The sequence below is a fragment of the Apium graveolens genome, chromosome 4 (genome assembly GCF_009905375.1).
Source record: "Apium graveolens cultivar Ventura chromosome 4, ASM990537v1, whole genome shotgun sequence".
NCBI classification, from domain to species: Eukaryota; Viridiplantae; Streptophyta; class Magnoliopsida; order Apiales; family Apiaceae; genus Apium; species Apium graveolens.
Window position 1 is genome coordinate 65,326,446 of NC_133650.1, and position 24,005 is coordinate 65,350,450.

A 24,005-nucleotide genomic window follows, 5' to 3' on the forward strand; every position below is an offset into this window, starting at 1 on the left:
CTACCACAAACAGCTAGCGGAATAAATAGTCAGAGTCTGTGTTGAATCTTTGAGAGAAGTAAGAATTTACTTTAAGGATGGCACTTTTAACTTGCTAAACAAAGAAGTTATTGAGAACTACTTCAATATAGAGCTTGAAAAGGTAATCAGTTTGATGAATGCAAAGGATGCTTTTACCAGGATGAGGAAGGCTGAGTTAGATGAAAGGTTGAGAGAGAAGAATGAAAGGCATGCTAGAGAAAAGGTTGAGTGGGAAGAAGATGAAATGAAATATGCCAAGGAAATTGAGATATTTGAGCAAAGGTCTGATGAGCTAAAGGCAAAAGGGTTGAGCAGAGTTTCTCCAAATGGTGTGTTTCTCTATATCAAGACTCATAAATTATCAAGGTACAGAATACAGCATCTTGAAAGTTACTCCCTAAGTGAATGGCTCAAACTAGTAGAAACTCTAAGAGGAACTGAAATTATTGAAGAACTTGAGTGTCTTGTCAGACTCAAATATTTGATTAGAGAACAACCAGGTTATGAGAAATTCAGATGATAATGTAAATTCAACTTTGTATGTAACTGCAAAATTATATAATATTTGTACTTTGTAAATTTGTCAGTTTTATTTTAATTTTATCTTGGGTTTAGTCTTGTTATCAGGCATGAATTTGTGATGAGTGATCTTCTCGCAAATTGGGGGAGATTGTTGTGTGAGACATGCATGTACATAACAAGACTAAATCACCTTGACAACCCTTAGGAGAAGTTGTATCATAATCCCATTGTATTCTATAATCGTATTTCTTGACTCTATAAAAATGCTAAGTAGATTAGACTGAAGGATTTTTCTATGAACAACCATCAAGCTAAGGAATAAATTCGGGAAGAAGATCAATCATGATCATGCCTCAAATAGAAGTGTAGAAGCTTGGAGTTGAATAATATTATTCTAGGAAAAATATTTTAAGTCAGATATCGACAAGTCACAGATCAAAGAATAAAGAGATGTATGTCGAGAAGTCTAAAATGGCTTGTAGAGAAGGCCTAAGAGATATCGACAAGTCAATCTGCATGTAGAGAACTGGAGATATCGACAAGTCAAAAAGTCCATGTAGAGAATCGGAGAAATCGACAAGTCAAAAGCTCATGTATAGAACTAGAGATATCGACAATTCAAAAGCTTATGTAGAGAACTGGAGATATCAATAAGTCAAAAGCTCATGTAGAGAATTAGAGATATCGACAAGTCAAAAACCTATGTAGAGAACTGGAAATATTGATAAGTCATTTTACTTATCGATATGTTATATCTCTACACAACAAAAAAGATCTCGATAAACTACTTCAGAATTCAGAATACGTATAACTTGAAGATTCAAGATTATCAGTCAACAACAATTCTACCATTAAATTGGAAAGTCTACAAATGCAGTTTGAAGAATACAAGATCAAGGGTCAAGATGAACTAGACAAAGGAGGGTCACAGACCTATCAGATTTTGCACACATATACTGTACTAGAAATGGAAATAGACAAAGAAGCTTTAGAAAATATGTTAGTCTATTTTATTGCAAGTTCTGTAAACTGTGCATGTTGATCTATAAAACATGTCACGGGTCCTTTGTTTAGTAGTAACAAATAGATCTAGGAAATCTTGTAATTCTTTAAAGAGAAGTAGTTGAGTTCTTATTTTCAAGAACACGGATTTGTAGTAAGGCAAATTTGATTTAATACAAATCAAGTGAGTTTTTGATAATTTGCTTATGTGTATACATTTAGTATTTTATCACTACAAATTCTTCTAACTGTTTAGTTCCACAAGCCACAAACACTCACTGTTCATAAGAAAACAAGAAAACACATTCACCCCTCACTTCATACCTAACATTATCTATTCACAAATATTTTAAATCAAATTATTGCTTGTATTATATATATAATACTTTTGATATTGTTTTATATCATTTAAGAATATATAATTTTAGTTCACATCATATATTTACGTAGTTATTTTTCTTTTATTTATATATTTTCGTTTTTCTTAATCTTGTGGAGTTTGATCAAAAATTGGAAAATTTTTGGGGTTTGCATCTTACCGTGTTTGTAACAAGATTTCATACTTTTTCGGTTCTAGTAATGATTTGGGAAAAAAATATTTTACATTTTTTTATGATAGTTCTTTTTTAATTTATTTTATTAGTTTGTTTTCAATTTTGAATTCTAATAATTTTTTTATGATTATTATTATATTTCTTGATAGTTTTTATGTTTTATAAAATTCATGTACTTTAATTTTTTTAAAAGACAAGTCGTAATGTTCATCTTTACCAAATGAAACAAAATACCTGTAATATTTATACCTAAATATAATCTAAACGTATATCTTATTTTATAAGATAAAAATTAAAATTATATATTTACAAATATTTTAATCAAACTTACCCATTCCAATTTTTTTTCTAAAAATGATCTACTTTAACCCGATTAACAAATGATTTGTTAATTCCTACTTAGATTTATTTTTATTAAGATAATTGTTACTTGTATTATATATATATATATATATATATTATACTTTTAATATTATTTTATATAATTTAATTATGTGTAATTATAGTTTACTTTCTTAATCAATTACATATTTTTTTGGTTATACATATTATTAAGTATTATAATGAAATATTAGAATAAATGAAATAAATATAGTATATAATATATTTTATTAGATTTTTATTTCAATTATAACTTGTAAAAGTTTTATTATTATTATTATTACTATTATTATATTCCTTCCTCGTTTTATATTTTATAGGATTGATGTACTATAAATTTTTAAAAAACAATCCGTAATTTTTCCTTTTTGTAAAATGCAAAAAATAAATGTAATACTTATACCTAAATATAATCTAAATGTGTTTTTTATTTTATAAGATAAAAATAAAATTATCTACACAAAAATATTTTAAATCAAAATTACCCATTTTAATTTTTTTTAAATGATACTACTTTAACCGGATTAACAAATGATTTGTTAATTTTTACTTATATTTATTTTTATTAAGATAATTATTTCTTGTATAATATAATACTTTTATTACTATTTAATATTATTTAATAATATCTAATTATAGTTCAATTTCTTAATTAGTTACCTATTGTGTTTATTATACAAATTATTAGATATTATAATAGTATAATACAATAAATAAAATAAATATAGTCTATATTAAGCACGTGCAATCTATATTATGTGCAACCCATCCCCCTAGAACCCCTAACTCCAATTATATATAGGATATAATGAGTATTAAGGGTGTGGTTGCAATGTTGTTACGAGTATTTGTTTTAATTGCAATTATTAACAATATATATATGTCATTGCCCGGTGGATTGAGGATGTATTTGTTTGTGTATATGGCTTATTTTTTGGGTATGATGATATTTGGGTTGAACGTATTCCTTGAAATTTGACATTAAGCTAAAAAATAGAGGCCGAGAGTGGTATTTATTATTGTCCACTACTTATGGCGATCCACGAGTATTATTTCAGAAATGTCTGTGGTATTTATTGTTGTCCACTGTTAAGGGTGATCTATGGGGATTGTTGTAAAAGTGTTTGTGGTTGACAGAATATAATAATTTATATTCTTATAATTTTATTTTTGATTGTTATTTAAATATTTATTCTTGACCTTAGTAATTTTTTACATTCCTGATTCAATATGAACAAATACATAGTTTAAAACATGCTAGGCTTTTTCTGGTTTCATTTGAATTTAATACAAAAATATTACTAAGATTAATTTGATTCAATCAATACCATTATTTCAAGTTGTGACGTGTAAGCCCGCGGTTAAACAACAATATAAACCGACATGATCATATGTTTAATTAAGGCTATAAACCAAAAATTATGCATGTGTCTGAGTTCATTTTCCACTATACATTTCAAAGAAAATAACACTTGATAAATAGAAAGGTACATAACTCACTATGGACAATAGATAAAATAATAAAAAGATATCTTGGAGGTCGGTTACTTATACATAACACAATTATCATTAATCATTGTGATGCACGAACATTCTCTAAATATGTGTAAAATGTTGATTTATTCATAACAATTTTATTTGTTTGTATGTCAGAAGTATGATTAAAAAATATTTCGTGTATGTGTTGTGTTAAAATTGTGATTGATCAGTCATACAACACTTAGTGTCAAATATCAATACAAGTTTGTATTGTACTTATATACATAAAAGTTTCTTAATCTTTTTCTGAATTTGAATTTATTTGTATCATAAATATATAATAGTTAAATTATAACAATAATATATATAAGTTATCTAATTACATACATAAATAGTTCAATGCACAGATGTATGCTCGATACATAGTTTTTTTAGTTGACATCTAACTCATACATTAGATTTATATGTGATATGTTTTTCACGTATAGTTATTGGATGATATGTTAATTATTATGATTATTATTATTATTGACAAAATATAGTATATATGGACCTACTGTTCAAACATAAATCTAAACCAAAATAATTAATTTTTATTTCAGTGAGATTTAAAAATATTAATATTAATGATGCATCAATTGAGAGAATAAGTGTGAAATAAATATTATTAAATTATGCACGGACATGAAAATATGTATAATTCTTTGATCTTTTAAGATTATTTTATGTGCATGTGTTACAAATGCGGTTAAAATTATTATGTGTCAAAAATGTGACCGATGTGTAAAAGTTAGTATCTCGGCCGGGTATTCAATTCGAGTAATTGCTTTTGACCCCTTAGTCGGGTTCAAATAAGTACATGTGTGTGTATATACATATGTATGTATTTATGTATGTATATGTATCTTGTATTAATCATGCAAAATTAATAGATTTTAACAAATAATGATTTAATTAAATAAATTTTACATCTACATTAATGTATATATAAAGTACATAATAATAATGATAATGATGAAAAATATTAATGATACGTCAATTAATATATATTATTGTGAGCATTAAGTATTATATAGGTATTAATAGTCAACTAACAATTACTCCCTCGTCCCAATTTATCTATCTTGCTCTATCATAATAACAAAAAAACCATAACAAGATGTATCAATTAATAGATACAAAAATTAAGAAGTCAAATTGAAACAATTCACCCTCATAAATATAGAAAAACCATAAGCAGATGTATCATCCCCATAAAAATATAAAGAAAATAAAAATGTCATTCTCAATACTCAATCAAAATTTTGTAAATTGACATGAAAGAAAAATTGAGCTTTTAACAAAACAGACAAGTCTTTTTGTGTGTTGAGCACGTACTCAACGATCTCCTGATTCCAGAAGCTCCATGCTAACTCGATCACCGTACTCACTAGTCCTCACAACCTCCGAAAAATGATTCGGAACAAGCATTATTTGTAGCCTCCCTTGTGTTCTGACACTCTCCAAGCTGAACCCACGCCTCCCGTTTCTGTTTAAACTTGTCAAAAGTGGCGGCAAAACCCTCACTCTTTTCTCCTCCTTTCTCCTCACTAATTTCTCCGCCACCACCTCCTCAGTTGCTTTCTCCATCGCTACCTCATTGTTAACATCAACTCCGCTCTTGATATCGATATCCTCATTGTTATGATCATTGGAAACTGGATTTTTAGTAGTTCCGCTGATCACCATAGTACTTTTTTTCGAAAGATTGAGGTTGTTTTGACGAATGAATGTTGGGAGATTGGTAAAATCAGTCACGACAGGTGTGTGTGTGTGTATGGGGTAATATCTGTTCAATGACAGTTGTTTATATAGAGGTTAGGTAAATTCTTTTGGAAGGTTTATGTTTTGGAAAAGAAAAAAATACTCAAGAATTAATAAATGCTACGGGATTTGATAATAATAAATCTTGAGAATCACTAATAAATAAATTTTAGGGGATATGATGACAAGTTATCTCTTAAAACGTATAAGTTATTGTCTGGGTCCTATGGTATCTTAATCTAATTTTGGATTATATATTTGTTACCTTATATGTGATTAATATTGGTGTTATTATTTATTTTTTAATGTAGTAGCTTGTATGTTACTAAAGTAGTTTTGTTTTTAGATAAATCTTGGGATGAGCCGAGACATGATTAACTTGTGGAAAAAAAACATTCAGTACTATTAGTAATTCAGCACAAGTGCAAAGCAGACACAAACCCCACCGTCAAGGCTACAAGTTTAGAGCATGTACTTATGGAAAAAACAAACATCACAACATAACATAACAACACAAGTCATTGTCTAGACATGTTATCCAACATGCAGTCGCATTTCTGTAGTAAGGACTTCTACAAAGTAGGAGGGATCCAGATGTATCCATGTGTTTGAACATAACCGGCCTTTTCAAGTAACTTGTCCGCCTCCTCGGGCCCTCTGCTGCCCCGCTTGTATGAAATTGATTTGAACTCGCCCTTATCTATTCTGTGCAAAAGAGGTGTAAAGATCTCCCAGGCAGCCTGATGTATAAAAAAACGAAAATTAGTAAAAATGTCCGGGTGCACCAAATGTTTTGTTTGCAGATCAAAAGATTCATTTGTGTACCTTTAGTTCATCTCTCCGAACAAAATGCTGTTGATCACCCCTAATCCTGTTGGAAGAACACGTAAAATATCTTTTACTTGGTGCATAAATAGATTCTATGATTTTAATATGCAGTTCTGCAGGGTTAATGATATTAGTGAGTGTGCAAATATCAATTTGCAGAATTGTTTTGGTAGACAGCTTTTGTGTTGATCAAGAATATATGTGTTAGTTACGTGATCACACTTGGTGGCTTGTATTGGTTAATCTTAGTTAATAAGATAGGAAGAAAGCATGTCGCGGAAAGAAGAAAAGAACGTTGTGTTACTATTTAATTAAAAAATGGATGCATACGTATCGAGAATCAGACGTTCATAAGCCTCCGGGATGGTGATGTTCTGATAACGCTGTGCGTATGACAAGTCCATCTCACTCTGGACAGTTGACATCTTTAGGCCAGGCTGCTTAACCTACAGTAAGAAAAAAATACAGCAAATTAATAATTATCCCCTAAACCCAGCTAATACTGCAATACAATTTTATCCTTATATTAGAAACTAGCACATAGTCAGATAGGTGTATATATATCCATCCCCATACTGTAAAATAACAAATAAAAACTCCGTGGTAAAAAAAGTAAATAATATAGTACTATATTTGTGAAGAAATTTTAGGAAGCTTATAGCAGAACAACTTTGAAATGTTTAGCACTAGTTCAAACTTCATGATAATATGTAGCCGACTTCATGATAATATGTAGATTGTAGTAATAAAACAGATAATTTTAGAAACTAGCTTTTATAAAATTCGTAGAATGTGTAAAAAGGGGCAGTCACATACTGTGAGCTTCATGTACATGGCCTCTGAAGGTTGCAGGCGTATAACAAATTCATTTCTTCCTTGCTTAATGCCTGCACAGTAAGGTAGTTGACTTTGGAGTTCAGAATTTTCTATCCGAAACAACTCATCAAACAGAACTAAAAATATTACGAAGGATGCACCTAGTTCTAGTAAATGTTAGAGCATTTTAGTAGTTGCTCTGTCATAGATCTAAAATATTGAAGAACATGTCTACAAATAAGACTACCCTTTGGTATCATCTTTATTTAACATTTTATTTGAAATTATAAGGAATTTTAGTTGAGATGTAATGGAAAGGTATATTACAGTAAGTACTTGAGCATGAGGTCAAATTAATTCTTTTGCTTTAACCAGACATATGTTTCTAACTAGGGTGGCAAAAATAGTAGTTTATCCAACATGTAACATGTACTACCATCAATAATTCTAGATTCTCGGAATTCATGGTATGATTTAGTGAACAGGCCAAGATAAAAGAAAATAAGATTCATGGAGTGGTAGTTCTATCCGTCCCCATATCTTGTCAACGGCAAAATAATATTCAAAGGAAAAAATACCCTCAAAAGTGCTAGCTGTTGCTCTTAAGTTTTCCACAAAAAAAAACATAGAAGTTGATATTGGAATTGTGAAAAACTTTAATAAGTTAAAGCAACTCAGATGCCATACTCTTGAAAATGTCACCAGGAACATCCTTGAACTGGACTCGGATTTCTGCCTTCCTCGAGTTCAGTGCTTTTCCAGCCTTTAGTATAAAGGGCACACCTAAAACAATAATAGAAAATATCTTAATGTTCATAAGAACACTTGAGGCTATAAAATATGTTTAGCTAATTAATTGATGATGCAAAAACATAACTCCAATGTGGTACTCAGCCACTTAATAAACTGTTTCTTCCTAAAAAAGACCATTTTGCTCAAAAGAAGGAATCCCTTATTTGGTTAACTCGTTAAACTTACACGGTTTGTCTCAGTTTACTAAAAGAAGCTTCTATCTATCCTCACCCTAGTCATGTAACATGCCCCGCTTATACGTGAAATCTACTTTGCTTTAAGCATGTTCTTTCCTTCAGAATGTTTTCCGACTTTTAAATTAAGAAGCTTTGATTCAGAAATGGTGATCGATCCTTTTTCACTTTTCAGTAGAAGAGTATAAGAAGGATTCTCCACAACTGTTTTAAGAGAAAATTCTGGCAAAATTAACAAGTAAACTAAAATGAAATTTTACCCTTAGAAAATATTTATGAAGATTTGACATACCTTCCCATCTTTCATTGTGTATCCTCAGAACCATAGTTGCAAATGTGGGAGTGTATGAGCCATCTGGAACTGTTGGGTCATCCAGATATCCCTCATATTGCCCAAGCACAACCTCTTCATCTTTTATTGGAACAACACAATTAAGAACCTGAAGTTCATAATACATGTCAGCCTGTCAGGTGAAAGTTGAAACTGGTAACTAAGGAAACAATGTTTAAATTCGAACAGTTTTAAAAATTTGGACACTTTGACAAACTAAAGCAATTGTTTGTTGGAACTTTTTTCTTGTATGATTTGATATACTCATGAATGAAAATACATTTGTATTATTTTAGGTGTCATCTGGTTTGGAATTGGCCCAAACAAGGGGAACTTGCAGGGTACTTTCTTAATTTTATTTAAGTTCCTCTTTCTAAGGAACCACATGCTGTCTGCGGTTAAAATGCAGATGAACCTTCTCCTTCTATTTTGCAAAGGTCTTTTTTTGTATAAGGAGGAGTTACAAAAGTAAACAGAACTTGTCAAAGACATCATATATTAGTGACAGAATTTTTCAGAAAAAGGAAGACTAAAGCACTCGAACACACCTTCACTTTCTCGTCTCGAACGTGCTCAGGTTTGAGTGAGACTGGCTTCTCCATAGCGACAAGGCACAGAACCTACAGTGCATGAAGATCTATATTAGAGATGTAATTCATTATGGGAACTCTGGATCAAAAGAAAAAAGAGAAAGAAAAGATGTTGCAACTATGTTTCAGAAGCTACAGGTATTATTGTTTCAACCGCAGACTAAAATCAAAAGGGAATTGCATGCAAAATGTTCTATAGCTCTACAAGCAGGAAGGCACTATATAAAAAGGTTTCTATTTTATATAATTTACTCACCTGCAAGAGATGGTTTTGTATAATATCGCGGATAATTCTGCATGGAATGATGAAACAAACAACAAATGACATCAATATATGCATTGCATGTTCTGGTGAAGATCATTTAGCAACAGGTAACTGTTCAGAACATACCCGTATTGATCAAAATATCCTCCACGCCCGTCAGTCCCGAAATCCTCTCTAAATACAATCTGCAAGTATTAAGGGTGAAAGAAAGAAACAAATTAATTACAACATTAAGCAAATTGATACTCATTAACTATTATAGTTAACAGGGAAGGGGAAAAACAATAAACTATGTCATGTCAGACCAAGAATCTAAAGGATGTAAGAAAAAGTAGAGTCGTGATGTGATGAAGCTCAAGCATCATCTAGAAGATAGAATTTCCGCCGAAATTTTTCAGAAGATATGGGAACTATTTATTTTAGCACATATTGATATAAAAACACACAAAATTTGCAGTTAATGAGGTATTCTATAACGAACTTCAAAACCGTTACTTCCAAACAGGAACAATTCAAATTCTTTGGTATTTTGTAATAACCGTTATAAGAAATTACTACAAAGCGACAAATGACACAACAAGTTGTGAGATTAGCTACTATGCAGCTGCTTCCAGTTAGGAAGAGGAAAAAAGAATTGGCAGCCAACCTGAATATTGTCAATGTTGTCACGATTCCAAAGTGGCATGAAGAAGCGATTTGCAAAACGAAGTACCAGCTGCAAAAGAAACAACCAAATGCAGCAAGGATAAAGATACAGAACACCTAAGATGCCAAATAGTGAGGAAAAAAAGTCAACACTTATTACCAAGTTCTGAACCAATTCCTTTCCCAAGTAGTGATCAATACGATAAATTTGTGGCTCTTCAAACAATTCCCCTATCTGGTTACTGAGTTGTTCGGCTGATTCCAAATCCCTGCCAAAGGGCTTCTCGACAACAATCCTTGTCCATCCACCAAGATCAGCTGAAATAAAGTCCATCGTGAAATTAGAACTTGTTTTACATAACATAGTGAACAAGTCCTAGGCAGTCCAGTTTCAGTTGGACTGCGTATTCCTAAAAATTGCCAAAACATGAACCACTAGAACTTAACATGACTATTTTATAAAAGTCATAATTGAACCTAACAGTATCTAGTTTATCTTATGACAGATGGATTTCAAATTAAGTTGATGCAGTTAGACCAATGAAAGACAATTGTGTCATAAACAACATACATTTATTTATGCAGCACTTTCTGATCATCTTGCAGACGGGAGGATATACTGATGGAGGAAGAGCAAGGTAAAATAGTCTACGTGATGATCCTTCCTTGCTATTTCTCAATATCTCATGCTCAGCTATCTCCTTATCCAGTAATTGAAACCCTTCCTCGGTATCATAAGAGCCACAAACATATTTGATCTGTGTGAATAATCACTAGTCAATAAATGACATGAACTGATGCAAAATAGACAATATATGTAATTGTTTAACAAAAAATAGAAACAAATTATTCACTAACCAATTGCAGAAAGTTCGACAAATCTTCTTCATGCCCCTCAGCAGTATTCTTGCTTGGAACAAGATATCTGCAATTTCCATTTCACAAGTCAGTCAATCCATCGAATTTATTTAATGAGTTAAGGGGAAAAGTTACAGAACTGTCACATGCATCCACTGGGTAAATGTTCTAGTGATGTTAAATTAACAAAATTGTCTCATAAAAACTGTGTTTTTAAGTTTTTACTGTGCAAGTAGAATTCATTCCTTAGATATACATTACTTACCCACGAATTCGATCTCTTAACTCTTCATCCGATATGTTTGTCCTTGCATAGCCAAAAATATAGACTTCATGTGACTGCAAAAAACCCTGTGCATATCCATCCGAGTTCCATGTCAGTACAAAATAAATTAAATGTATGATCTCATTAACTGCACAAAATTCCAATATTTAAACAGCAGTGATATCATCTCTACCGACTCAACAAAATGTAACTCCAATATTAATATGCATGAAACTTCAAGGAAGCTTCAAGCAAACCTGACGATAGAGATTGAATAGAGCAGGAAATGTCTTTTTCTTGGCCAGATCACCAGAAGCACCAAGAACAACAATTGAAAGACAACCAATTTCAGGCACATTCTCTTCTTTCAGTACAGAATCATTTCTGAGAGGTGCTCTTTTTTCGATAGTCCATGCACCAGATGCCATCTTCAAGCTTGATTTACCTAATAAATTTACATGAAATTTTACAAAATTTATAATGATACTATGCATATCAAACATAACACCAATAAGAGGGAAATCTTACAATAAAGATCAATACCTACTTGCTTAAATATACAGAAACATCATCAGCAAAATATATAGCTAAGTAAATGACTAACAACAAGTAATCAAAAAAGTTGAGGACTCAAAAAGGTAAGTGATTTAAATTATTTCTTAGTATGAGCTGAGTATTATATAAGTAGAGAACTATAGTATCTAACTGTGATCAAAGGTCTTGCTAACAAAGAAATAAAAAAATTGGGCCATCCCATATTGATCAAAACTGTGTAACAAGTTTTTGACAATGAATGTTTTCCATAAAAGATGAAGATAGCAAACATTAATAAGATGAACAAAAAAAGTAAAGAGATCAAACCTTAGATTGAAGTTTGAAGGAGAAAGTTTAAGGTGACAACAGAAAAGGGAGCAAAAAGAGTTTGAGAAAGAGAGGTGGTAGAAGTACCTTTCATATGATCCTAGTCAGATATGTACCAATATATACAGACACAAAGAGAGATGAGAGATAAATGTTTTTTTTCAAGTAAAATAAACAAAATTCCATTGAGGGCGAAATTTTTATTTTTGATATATAATAAAATTGTTAATGTAATATGGGAAATTAAGTGTAAACTGTGTGTAAAAGCAAGGTTGACCTGACTAGTTCACAATCAAGTGCCTAGCTTTATAAGTAACATGACCATAAATAAATATACAACGTGAATTGTGATACAACTTCTAGAGTGTACAACTAAATTGGGCTGACCAGAAATCTTTTGAATCTTCATTATACAAGATCAGAATTTAAAATAATAATACTAAAAAAAAAAAAATCCAGGATGATATTATGTATCATTGTAGACATAGTTATACACACAATCCGGTCCAAATATTATTATTCAGTAAACAAAATATGTGGGATGCATTATCCAATTTCTGGAAGGAAATTAAAATATGCGGGCGCAGTATGAATTCAATTCATATAGTATTCAAGTAAATAAACATCCATTGACTTCTCAGATCGTCTGTTGATAGTTATGTTGGTCAGAGCAATTACAATAATGTTAACCGGGTCTGATGGAAAGAAATTATATGGAAATGAGGGACAAAAATCACCAAGAAAATCGGCTGCGACCGCTTGAGTGCAATGTCTGCAAATCTTATTTATAATCCATGTTATTTTATTTTATTTTTTTATCGTGGTGAACTCACAGCCGCGTGCACACTGGGTAAATCCACGGGTTCACGCAATAGTCTGACAACCATGTGAACCAAGATAAACCGCTCTAAGCGACAAATTTTAGTTCACAAGACGGTACCTAATAAGTAATAACAGTGCTTAATAAGTAATAGGTTTCCAGGTAATTATATGATTGCATTAATACTCTTTAAAGTAGAACGGATTCTATCAATAGTCAAAACAATCATAATACATGTACAATGCACGAAAGCCATTGGGTTGGAACATATTAGGGTTTCTCGTCATATACTGCTCACTAGAATACCTATAATACATCCAAAGGTTATGAACGGTCCAGATGGCGAATTGTCGCTGGATGTCCATTCACGCTATAGGTATTGAATTGTAATAGAACTGAACATGGATGCATTTTCAAAATGACATAGGTCAGTTTTGGACTCAAAAGTATCACATCCTCAACCATTTTGGTTTGATGGCCTTTTTATCAGCGGCCTTTTGCTCTTTAGCAGCTGCGGAAGGGATTTGTACTGCCGGTTCTGAACTTTCTGGGGCAGGTTGGACAGGTTCCACCTGTTCAGCTATGAGTTCCAATCCTTTCAATGAAATGATCTCCTCTTGAAGGAAGAAACCTGATTCATGTTCTCCATTATCATCTGGAAAAACAGAATCCGGATATAATGGTTAGGATGTTAGCGGGAATATATATATGAATTAAAAAAATGTAGAACAAAAACACAAATACTGGCAAACTTACTAACGCCATTATAGACTCCAGACATATTCTTTACTAATTGGAAACTAAATTCAGAGGCAATCTAGATACTACATAAAGATGTAAATAGTTATGAACAAATTTATGTCAAGAATTACTCAGATATCCTTTTACACTACAATTTAAAACTTCTTATTACACCACATAATATTCCAAATACAGAAACAAAATATATAGAAAGTTGATCAGAAAATAGGGAGAAAGAGGGTCTAGGATTCCTCCATCAATAAAATGTAGTAAGAAATTTCAAAGTTGACTCACAACTATTGCAACTAATGGGGATAATATCTGAGATACACACATTATAACACGAGGCTTAGGTCTTAAGGTTTATTCTTGGACAAGCTGATGTAACCAAAGTAATAGATTCAGGATTATACATGTCCCCTTTACATATATACGTCATTTTAATAACATATAGATGCAATGTTTTTAAAACCCATACGGTATCTTGGTGAAGTAGTAAATTAGTTTTGGATGTTAAGAAATTGGAACTGTTCTATCTACGCCAAAAATAAATTTGCTAAGGATATTAAAATTTCCAAGTGTTTATGATCTTAACACTAAAAAGCTTATAGGCATAGGGTAAGAAAAATAGTGACCGGTAACTTCAGGTGTCTACCAAACAAGTAAAGAACAATTCAGATCCCAATACCCACAAATGTGAGTAAACACATACAAAGGCTCTTTAGGCAAATTAACTGCTATGTTACATTTACTGATTTTACTAACATCTTCCTTCTCTTTGGCTGTTTTCGATAGTGGTGATTCAAACCCAATTATGTTTTAGAATGTGAGAAACTATTTAGGTATATAATTCTTTCTAATCTAACCTCAAAGTCATTAATTATAGAATTTAAAATTAATAAAAAAAACTACTTTATTGACACATGAACAAAGGCATGTTACAGAAGCATGGCTCAATTATCCACTAATTTCAAACAAGTCTTAAGAATATATTATACTTATTAATAATTATTATCTGATTGAGTACAGTGGTGGAAGACTGCGTTGAGGGTTACTAAATATAGGTTCGTATCTTCTGTACCATGACGTACACAGAAATGCCTTTTACTCTTAACATCAGTGGCCCTTTAAATACATGAGTAACCCTAATTCATATTAAAATTGACCGCCACATATGCATGAGTTGATTGAATTTCCATCAGTCGTTCCTTACCCATGAAACTAAATCTACGAAAAATAAATCCACCGAGCAGTCCTACTGAAGCCATACACGGAAATTCCGTGCAAGTTTCGGTGTGTCTGTGACTCGGATTGTATAAAACAAAGCAGGCATGGGAAATCTTACAGGTATGGATTCTTAAATTTATATTCAATAGTAATATGACATTCGGAATTCATAAACAGCGTAACCACTAAAAAAAAATTTTAGCAATTATGCCCTAGTAAACATAGAGAGCAAGCATGAGGAGAAATTTCTGATGGCAAATTATTTCATATCTTTTAGCGTTACACTTTACTAAATTAAGACATTGCATTTAGTGATAAACTTGAAGTGCCAAATCCAATGTGCCCATATAAATGTGATTTTAGAATTCATAGTAACACAGTTTCCATATTTCTTATTCCTTTTTGTTTATTATTGTTTTAACAAAGAGATGTTGCTATATTTCTTTTCCTTTTTAATTTATTATTGTTCTAACAAAGAGATATTAAGAAATCAATTTTTTAGAAAAATTTATAATGCTTTTATACGTTATTATCGAAAATTGGTTCGGCAAGCCCTTTAAAAGTCTGTGTGAGGGTGTGTGTGTGCGCGCGCGCGCGTATTTAGAATAGGCACTAGGCAGTACAACATCTTCTGAACGTTTAGGTAAACTTATCATAGTATTGGAGCTAGGACATTGCATAAATTATGCTTGCCAGCCATTATTAAAGCACACTTTCCTCTCTTTTTTGTTTTTTATAATTACTCCAGTGACCAACCAGCAGCTACTTAATTATAAAGTAATTACAGAATTTGAACCAACCTTTTGGTAGATCCTGTGAGAAGTAGACAATTGCACCAGGAGCAAAGCCAGCAGAGTAGAAGTCCTGCGCCATATCCTTAATTAGCTTCTTAGGAGGAGTAGTATCTGAAAGATTATCAAGTACTAATTGTTAGTACTTCATCTTCTACTCTCTAGAAAAAGGCCAAAAATTATAGTATACATAAACTATTACCTAAAAAACGTGTTAAGACTTAGTGCTTACATAAGTTAAATGGGAATTCTGGCCGTGCAAGAACTTGCTTGAGAAAATCAAATAAGAGCTGAATGGTCTCTGAAGGATAAAATGTCACTTCTAAAGTGTGATTGTCTGGGAACCGAACCCGAATTATAGCCTGCAGAATTTTTATTTTTTTTATCCATGATATAACTTCTTAAAAAGTTCAGCCAGACAACCACTCGGCCTTAACCCGAAATTGGTTGACCACATCTAACATGAAACCAGCCTCCCTCTCCACCCATGAAAAAAAATTAAAATTGTAAATTCATCAAGAAATATTAAAAAGTAATAGTCATTTAAACACCTTAGTTATCCTTGACCTGCGAGCAGCCTCTTCAGCTTCTCGGATTTTTCGAGTCTTTAACACGTTATCTGCACGAAAATCAACTCACTGTTAAACATCACAGTTGTAGGAACTATTCCATAGCTTAACGTTTCAACAGACATGCCTAGCACAATACACAGTATGCCATTAGTTGAAAAATATCCCAGCGGCATTGTGGACATAAAACCGTTAATCTAACCCGACCCGGCACCAATCTTTTGGAGTTGAGCAAGTAATTATCACTAATAAATGTTGGGATTATACCCAAAATTTTAATTACTTATTAAGGTCTAACCCATTACCTAGACAACCTGGATTACGAAATTTCTAATTAAGGATCAAGTAAGGTTCATACCCATATAGACATATACCAGTGTGTATAAATAAACACGCTTCACCTGGTTGGAATGATAGGATTTTCAGTAAATTAAAATCTTCATTGTTCTTAGCTAGAGCTTCAATCTCATACATTACATGCTTTTATTATGCATCCATTTACAGATATTTTAATAATATAGATCTCCACACATGAGTGTAGATCCATTACAAAATAGTTGCGTGTTGGATCGCAACACATACCAATTGGATTCCCGATATGTAAGGAACCTAGGCATGCAATCTTGCGAAATGAATGTGGTTCCTAACACATAAAAAATGTGTAGTAGTATGTACTGGATCTTGTGAGGATCCAACACTCGTAAAGATTAAAATACAAAAGTTTAATGAACATATGAAATAGAGCATATATGAGCATACTCGTAAGCTTCATACTCATAGCATGATGCCAATAAAAAGACAATAAAACCATATAAACAGTGTTATCTACCCAAATCTACTACTATGTATTAAAAGCTAAGCTACCTTGCTTTTTTGGACCCAAAACACGATAATAATCCGCAGGAGTAAAATCGTACATGTCATCTTCCTCATCTGCCAACATGGAACAAAATGTTTAGAGAGCAGCCAAAACCCCATAGTGTAAACTCAAAGCAACATATCACAAGACAGTAATTGAAAAGAAAAAAAGAGTTAAAACCGTCATTCTTAGAAGCATCAATTTGAGTTTGGGAAACAATGGATGTTTGAAAGACACGAAAATCTCGTCCTAATTTGTGCTTAGCTGCGTGGAGCTTTGCCTGTTTGATTCATAAAGTTGAAAAGAAGTTAAGAGTTGAATAATTATTTGTTTATTTTGACTAGAGCTGGAAGGAAAAAGGTTGGAATATGAATAAATAGTAAACCTTAGCTGATTTGGCATCCATGGAGATCAACGGCGGGGGGTGAGAATAATACTAATACAGCCAGCCAAGTGAATGCCCAAATGCTGTCCTATCAAAGGGATTGATTTTAATTTCACAGGCTATGCACCTACGCGAAAACCGCCTCCAAAATTATGATTTTGCTTTCACCAGGGGCGTTTGCAGGCATTTGGCATTTTGGGTACTAGATTCTTTTCAACTCAAAACGCAAAATATAAATTCATAATTTAATCATATATATTGTATATCGACTTAATTTGCGTTAATCTAGTGCATTAATACAAAATGTAATCATCCATCTAAAAATAAAAAATATATTATGTAATGTGTAGTCGTATATGATATGATGATATATATTTAAATTATCAATTAAATTTGTAAATTAAATTGGGGTGGATTGATTGGACGAAAATAAGTGAATGCTTCACCTAACCCATTTAAGTCCATTTGAATTTTTTTTTAACTCAATCAAGTATTGATTTTTTATATCAATTTAATCAGCCGAAAAGAGAGTCGGATTTGGTCAATTTGGTTGGGTTAGCAAACTCATAAACAAACTGTATAGAGAAAGATAGGCAAACATTATGGTTTTGGCTTATATTCTCTTGTATCCTTTTGGGTTGTGATGGCAATGAAAAGGTTGGGAGTGTGTCTCCTGTAAATTCTGATGTGTGCTTATATTTAGTAGTGGCTATAATCAAATTAGCATAAGTATAAACGAAGGGTGTTGGCTGTTGTTCTTGTGGCGCTTGCCTATACTGAGTGTTGGGGCTGCTAGGGCCGTTGGGGCTGCTGGGGCCATTGGTTCTGTTGGGGCCGCGACTGAGCGATTGAGCGACAGGAATTTGTGGGCAATTGAGCGACCGAGATCAGGCCGCATAGGCCATTTTGGAAAAAAAAAAATAGGCATATGACCCCATGAAATTACATGAACACGGAATTAAATGAATGAATTTAGTGTCATTTTGAATTTACCTAGGTTGCACAATATAAAACAAAAATATTTAAATAAATTATTATTAATATTATATAAATACATAATTTAAAATAATATTTTATATTTAATTTTACAAAAATTATACAAAATAGTTTCAAATTTAAGTTTTCGAGTAACTTTAAGCCACTTGATTTTTTATTTAGTTCACTCGTGAAAATAATATAAATTAAATTCATAGGAACCCAAAGGGGCTCTATTACACTATTTGTTGTGCAAGACATGTTTGTACTATAACAAGACTAAGTAAAATTGACAGCCCTATATAAGTTGTATGATAATCTAAGTTTACATCTTGTATTGTATCACTTAAGTCTGTAAAAGTGTAATTAGATTAGACTGGAGTATTTTTCTAGTAAATAGTTTCAAGCCTAAGAATAAACTCTAGAAGAAAATCATGAAGATCATGCCTCAAAAATAGTATGAAGAAGCTTGGAGTTGAATAAATCTGTTTTTAGAAAATATTCTAAGTCAAGAAATCTACAAGTCACAGATTAAGTGATATAGAGGAGTAATTCGAGAACTCCAGAATGACTTATCGAGAATTCAAGGAAAGCTTATAGAGAAGTCTCAGAGATATCGACAAGCCAAATGAAGATGTGAAGATTGGAGATATCGACAAGTCAAATTATCACTAGAGATCTCAGAGATATCGATAAGTCAAATTATCACTAGAGATCTCAGAGATATCGATAAGTCAAAGTATCACTAGAGATCTTTGAGATATCGACAAGTCATTTATGCACTAGAGAACTCGGAGATATCGACAAGTCAAAATGAAGAGATGAATATTGGAGATATCGACAAGTCAACTTTACATGCAAAAATTTAGAGACCTCCACAAGCCAAAATCTCTTATAGAGAACTCGGAGATTTCGATAAGTCAAAACAATCATGGAGCAATAAAAGATCTCGATAAGCCATTATACTTATCGAGATGTTAGAGTTCTCTATGTAACAAACTGGAGATCTCGATGTAAAACTCAAAGTACAAAGTGCAGACCAGTTAAATATCCAAGATTATCAATCAACAAACAAATCAATCACTAATTTGAAAAGTCTACAAAAGCAGCTTGAAGAGTACAAGATCAAAAGTCAAGATTAACTAACAAAGTAAAGTCACAGACATGCACGATTTGCAAAGATACACTCAGCCAGAAATAAAAAGTTTTAGTTAACTTAAAGTAGGGTTTAGTTCATGCTATTGCATGGTGTGTAAAGCCAGTGGTTACTATTCTATAAACTAAACACTGGATGCTTTGTTTTACAAGTAACAAATAGATCTGAAAAATCTTATAACTCTCAGGAGAGAAGCTGAGTTCTTTATCAACAAAGAACACGGAAATTTGTAGCAAAATACTAGCTTGATTTTAATATAAAATTAAGTGAGTTTTGAAAGATAAGTGTGTTCATGTGCATGTTTTAATTATTCTGTTAAAGCATATTATCTCTATATTACAGATTACTTTGTTCATCATCCAAAAACGGTTCAAAAAGATTAAAGTTGTCCAAAACACATTCACCCCTGTGTTGTATTTATTACCCAACACTATTACTAAGTTATTACTTATCACATTGATTACTGTGTTAATTCCAATAACACTTGTTATACTTGATCTTTATTTGTATTTTATTTATATATAAACACCATTGTAACATAATTTTTTTTATCGTAGGTAACCCGCATTTAAACGACATGTTCTGACTCATGAGGCATAATCATAAATTCTCCTCCCGTGGAATTCAAACTTGTGATAGTTATCCCCTATTTAACCAACTGAGTCAATCCTTGCGGGCAACTGTAACATAAATTTGAATACAAGTTGTGGAAGAAATGGAGGGAAAACATATTTTATTAATAAAACTAAATTACAACCTCAATAGACGAACTTAAATTGAGAATAGAGAGCGAGAGCAAGTCCAACAATGTCTTAACTCATTTTTAAAACTTTTATAAAATATTGGCTCTTAATTGTCTACGAGATGAATAAGTAATTGTATATCCAACAATCTATACAATTATATTAAAAACAAAATATTAAAAGTTTAGTGGGGAGTCCTTTATTTTACTCCATTCAGAGTCATTAGAATTTAAGATTCAATTTGACAAATATTTTAAAAATTTACGTAAAACTAAAATATGCATAATTTTACTATTTAGTGGTAATAATATACTTTATTTTTACAAGTATTATTAGATACTCTTCATGTTGAGTTTAATTTCTCGTTTGTGACTTTGATTACTAAAACTGAATCTCCAAAGGAACCAAAAGACTTTAGACCTATCAGTTTAATTAATTTCATTGCTAAGCTTTTCATAAAAATGTTAGTAGGTAGACTGAAAAAGTGATAAATAAACTGATTGGGGCTTCTCAATCTGCTTGTATCTCTGGTAGACAAGTAGCAGAAAACATCTTTCAAGTTAGTAAGGTTTGTCATAGTTTGAATGCTAGAAATTGTAAGGGTTTTATATTCAAACTTGACTTTGAGAATGCGTTTGACTCAGTGAACTGGGATTTTTTGTTAAATATGATGGAAACATCAGGGTTTGGTAGTAGGTGGTTGGGGTGGATTAGAATTTTTTTGCATATCATTAAAATCTCCATACTGGTCAATGGTGTTGCTACCAAGGAATTTAAGCCAAATAGAGGTTTTGTTAGAATTCAAACTCTATATAAAAAGTCTTCCGGAATAAAAGGTAGGCACTAAGACTTCCAGAATAATAAGATAGCCCGAAGACAGCAAGGCAGTGCAGCTTTCTTTGAATGTTACAGTATGATTAATTCTCCCGAGTATTAAGGTGGACACTAAAGAAAATGAAGGAGTTACTTAAATATTATGTTTGAATATTATGTGGGAATGCAGTATAATAGTTGTATCATATACGTGTATGATAATCCTTGAAAGGTGGCAATTATCCTGGTAGGCTGCATGGGAAAACAAATATCAACATACGTAAGCAGTTACATAAGTATTCTGAAGCCTATAAAAAGAGCTGCTATGTATTAGTATGTACTAAGAAAGGAAAAAAAACAGAGAAAAAAAAGAGTCGTAGCTCTCTCTGCATGTAATAGAAAGAAGCTGTAGCTTATTATTATTACATAATATATACAAGTGTGTGTTGGGTTTATTTTCAAAAATCTAAATATTTGTGAGGTCCATTTAGTTTTCAACAAGTGGTATCAGAGCCAGGTTCCGTTCGTGAAAATGGCGACGATGCTGCAACCCAACATTCCAAAGTTGATGGCCACAAATTACGGGAATTGGAGTATTCAAATGAAGGTGTTACTTGGTTCCTACGACAATTGGGATATTGTCGAAAGCAGATATGACGAGCCCACAGATACAGCCGCTGAAGCAGCCCTTACAAATGTGAAGATGATTTTGAAAGAGACCCGGAAAAAAGATAAAAAGGGCCTATATATAATTATTCAAGGTGTTGATGAATCAACCTTTGAAAAAAATTTAGATGCAAAACGGCAAAAGACGCGTGGGAGATTCTGTAGAAATCATTCCAGGGTGTCGAAAAAGTCAAAAAGGTGCGGCTCCAGGTGTCACGCGGGGAGTTCGAGAATTTGAAGATGAAGACTTCAGAAAATATTGGTGAATTTGTTACGCGTTTGAAAGTCGTAACAAATGAAATGAAAAGAAACGACGTAAGTCTCGACGACGTTCGGGTCATGGAAAAACTTCTCCATTCGCTAACCAGAAAGTTTGATTATGTTGTAACTTCAATCGAGGAATCAAAAGATTTGTCAAAAATTTCGATTGACGAGCTTGTTGGTTCACTTCAAGCGCATGAGCAACGGATGAATCAATATGATGATGCAACCCATTTGGAGAAGGCGTTGCAAAGGAAAATATCCATCGGTGACAGTTCTCGCAATAGTAGTTCTGTACGTGGAAGAGGTGGCTTTAGAGGTGGCTACCGAGGTGGACAAGGACGTGGAAAGCAGTCCTTTAACAGAGGCCAGAATTCTCAAGGTTATCAACCATCTGGTCGTGGTCAAAATTTCAGAGGCCGTGGAAGAGGCGGATTTCAACGAGGTGACAAATCTCAATTTCAGTGTTATAATTGCAATAAATATGGTCACTTCAGTTACGAGTGTAGATCTCTGAAAGTGGAAGAAAGAAGTCATTTTGCAGCAGCAAAAGAAGATAAAGATGTTGGCATTGCTATGTTCCTCACTTACAAAGGAGACGAGGAAGGCAAGAAGAATGTTTGGTATCTTGACTCAGGAGCCAACAATCATATGACTGGCTAAAAAGATTTATTTATGGAGATAGACGAGATCATCAGCGGAGAAGTTAATTTTGGTGACTCGTCAAAAATTCTGATCAAAGGAAAAGGTACAATTACAATTGTGTCAAAGAATGATGAGAAAAAGTATATAAATGATGTTTATTCTATACCTGCTTTGAAAAATAATATCATCAGTCTTGGCCAACTTGTGGAGAAAGGGTATAATATTCAGATTCAGGATAATTCTCTCATCATCAGAAATCAGGTTCGAGAATTAATTGCAGATGTGGAGATGTCAAAGAATCGCCTGTTCACACTTGATATGCAGACGAAAGTGCAGAAGTGCTTGAAATCAGTCATTAAAAATGACTCGTGGTTATGGCATTTAAGATTTGGCCATCTTTGATTTTCTGGATTGAAATTATTGCAAAGACAAAGATGGTGGACGGCTTTCCAGAAATCAATGAACCTAGAAAATTTGTGTGAAGCATGTGTCAAAGGGAAGCAACATCGACAAAGCTTTCCGGTTGGAAAATCATGGAGAGCTAGGAGACCATTGGAGATAGTTCACACAGATATAGCTAGTCCATTTGATATCTCATCACTTGAAGGTAATAGATATTACCTAACATTTATCGATGATTTTAGCAGGAAAAGTTGGGTGTATACCATCAAAGAAAAGTCGGAGGCTCTTGATAAATTCAAGGAGTTCAAAGAACTGGCAGAAAAGCAAAGTGGTCATTATTTAAAGGTACTCAGATCAGACAGAGGAGGCGAGTATACTTCTAATCTGTTTAGAACTTTTGTAAAGCACATGGAATCAATCATCAGTTGACAACGACCTATACTCCTCAACAAAATGGCGTTGCAGAAGGAAAGAATCGCACAATTCTTGACATGGCAAGGAGTATAGTGAAAGGAAAGCACTTGCCAAGAACTTTCTGGGCGAAAGTCGTTGTCCAACAAAAAGTGTCAGAAACAAAACTCCAAATGAAGCATGGAGCGGGAGCAAACCATCAGCGGGACATCTCAGAATTTTTGGGTGTATTGCATATGCCCATGTTCCTGATTAGAAAAGAAAAAAGTTGGATGATAAAGGCGAGAAGTGCATATTTACCGGATATGACAAAAAGAGCAAGGCGTACAGATTC

General features: G+C 32.6%; 2 protein-coding genes across 2 annotated transcripts; both read right to left on the bottom strand.

The window, feature by feature from the left end:
* Nucleotides 1-6,136: 6,136 nt before the first annotated feature.
* On the bottom strand, nt 6,137-12,291 carry LOC141716752 (glucose-6-phosphate 1-dehydrogenase 6, cytoplasmic-like). Its single transcript, XM_074518936.1, has 16 exons — nt 12,208-12,291; nt 11,604-11,791; nt 11,347-11,432; nt 11,082-11,148; nt 10,795-10,981; nt 10,384-10,541; nt 10,225-10,293; nt 9,705-9,763; nt 9,570-9,606; nt 9,272-9,343; nt 8,685-8,832; nt 8,094-8,189; nt 7,407-7,477; nt 6,921-7,036; nt 6,588-6,633; nt 6,137-6,502 (listed from the first exon to the last, which is right to left on the bottom strand). The coding sequence occupies exons 2-16, from the start codon at nt 11,772-11,774 to the stop codon at nt 6,335-6,337; spliced, it is 1,551 nt and encodes a 516-aa protein (XP_074375037.1). The 5' UTR covers nt 11,775-11,791; nt 12,208-12,291; the 3' UTR covers nt 6,137-6,334.
* Nucleotides 12,292-13,215: 924 nt separating this feature from the next.
* LOC141718026 (plant UBX domain-containing protein 1-like) lies at nt 13,216-17,823 on the bottom strand. The gene is made up of 7 exons (XM_074520356.1): nt 17,600-17,823; nt 17,395-17,494; nt 17,220-17,288; nt 16,338-16,405; nt 16,019-16,148; nt 15,796-15,900; nt 13,216-13,682 (listed from the first exon to the last, which is right to left on the bottom strand). Exons 1-7 carry the CDS (start codon nt 17,618-17,620, stop codon nt 13,477-13,479), a joined length of 699 nt encoding a protein of 232 aa, XP_074376457.1. The 5' UTR covers nt 17,621-17,823; the 3' UTR covers nt 13,216-13,476.
* Between the last annotated feature and the right edge of the window lie 6,182 nt (nt 17,824-24,005).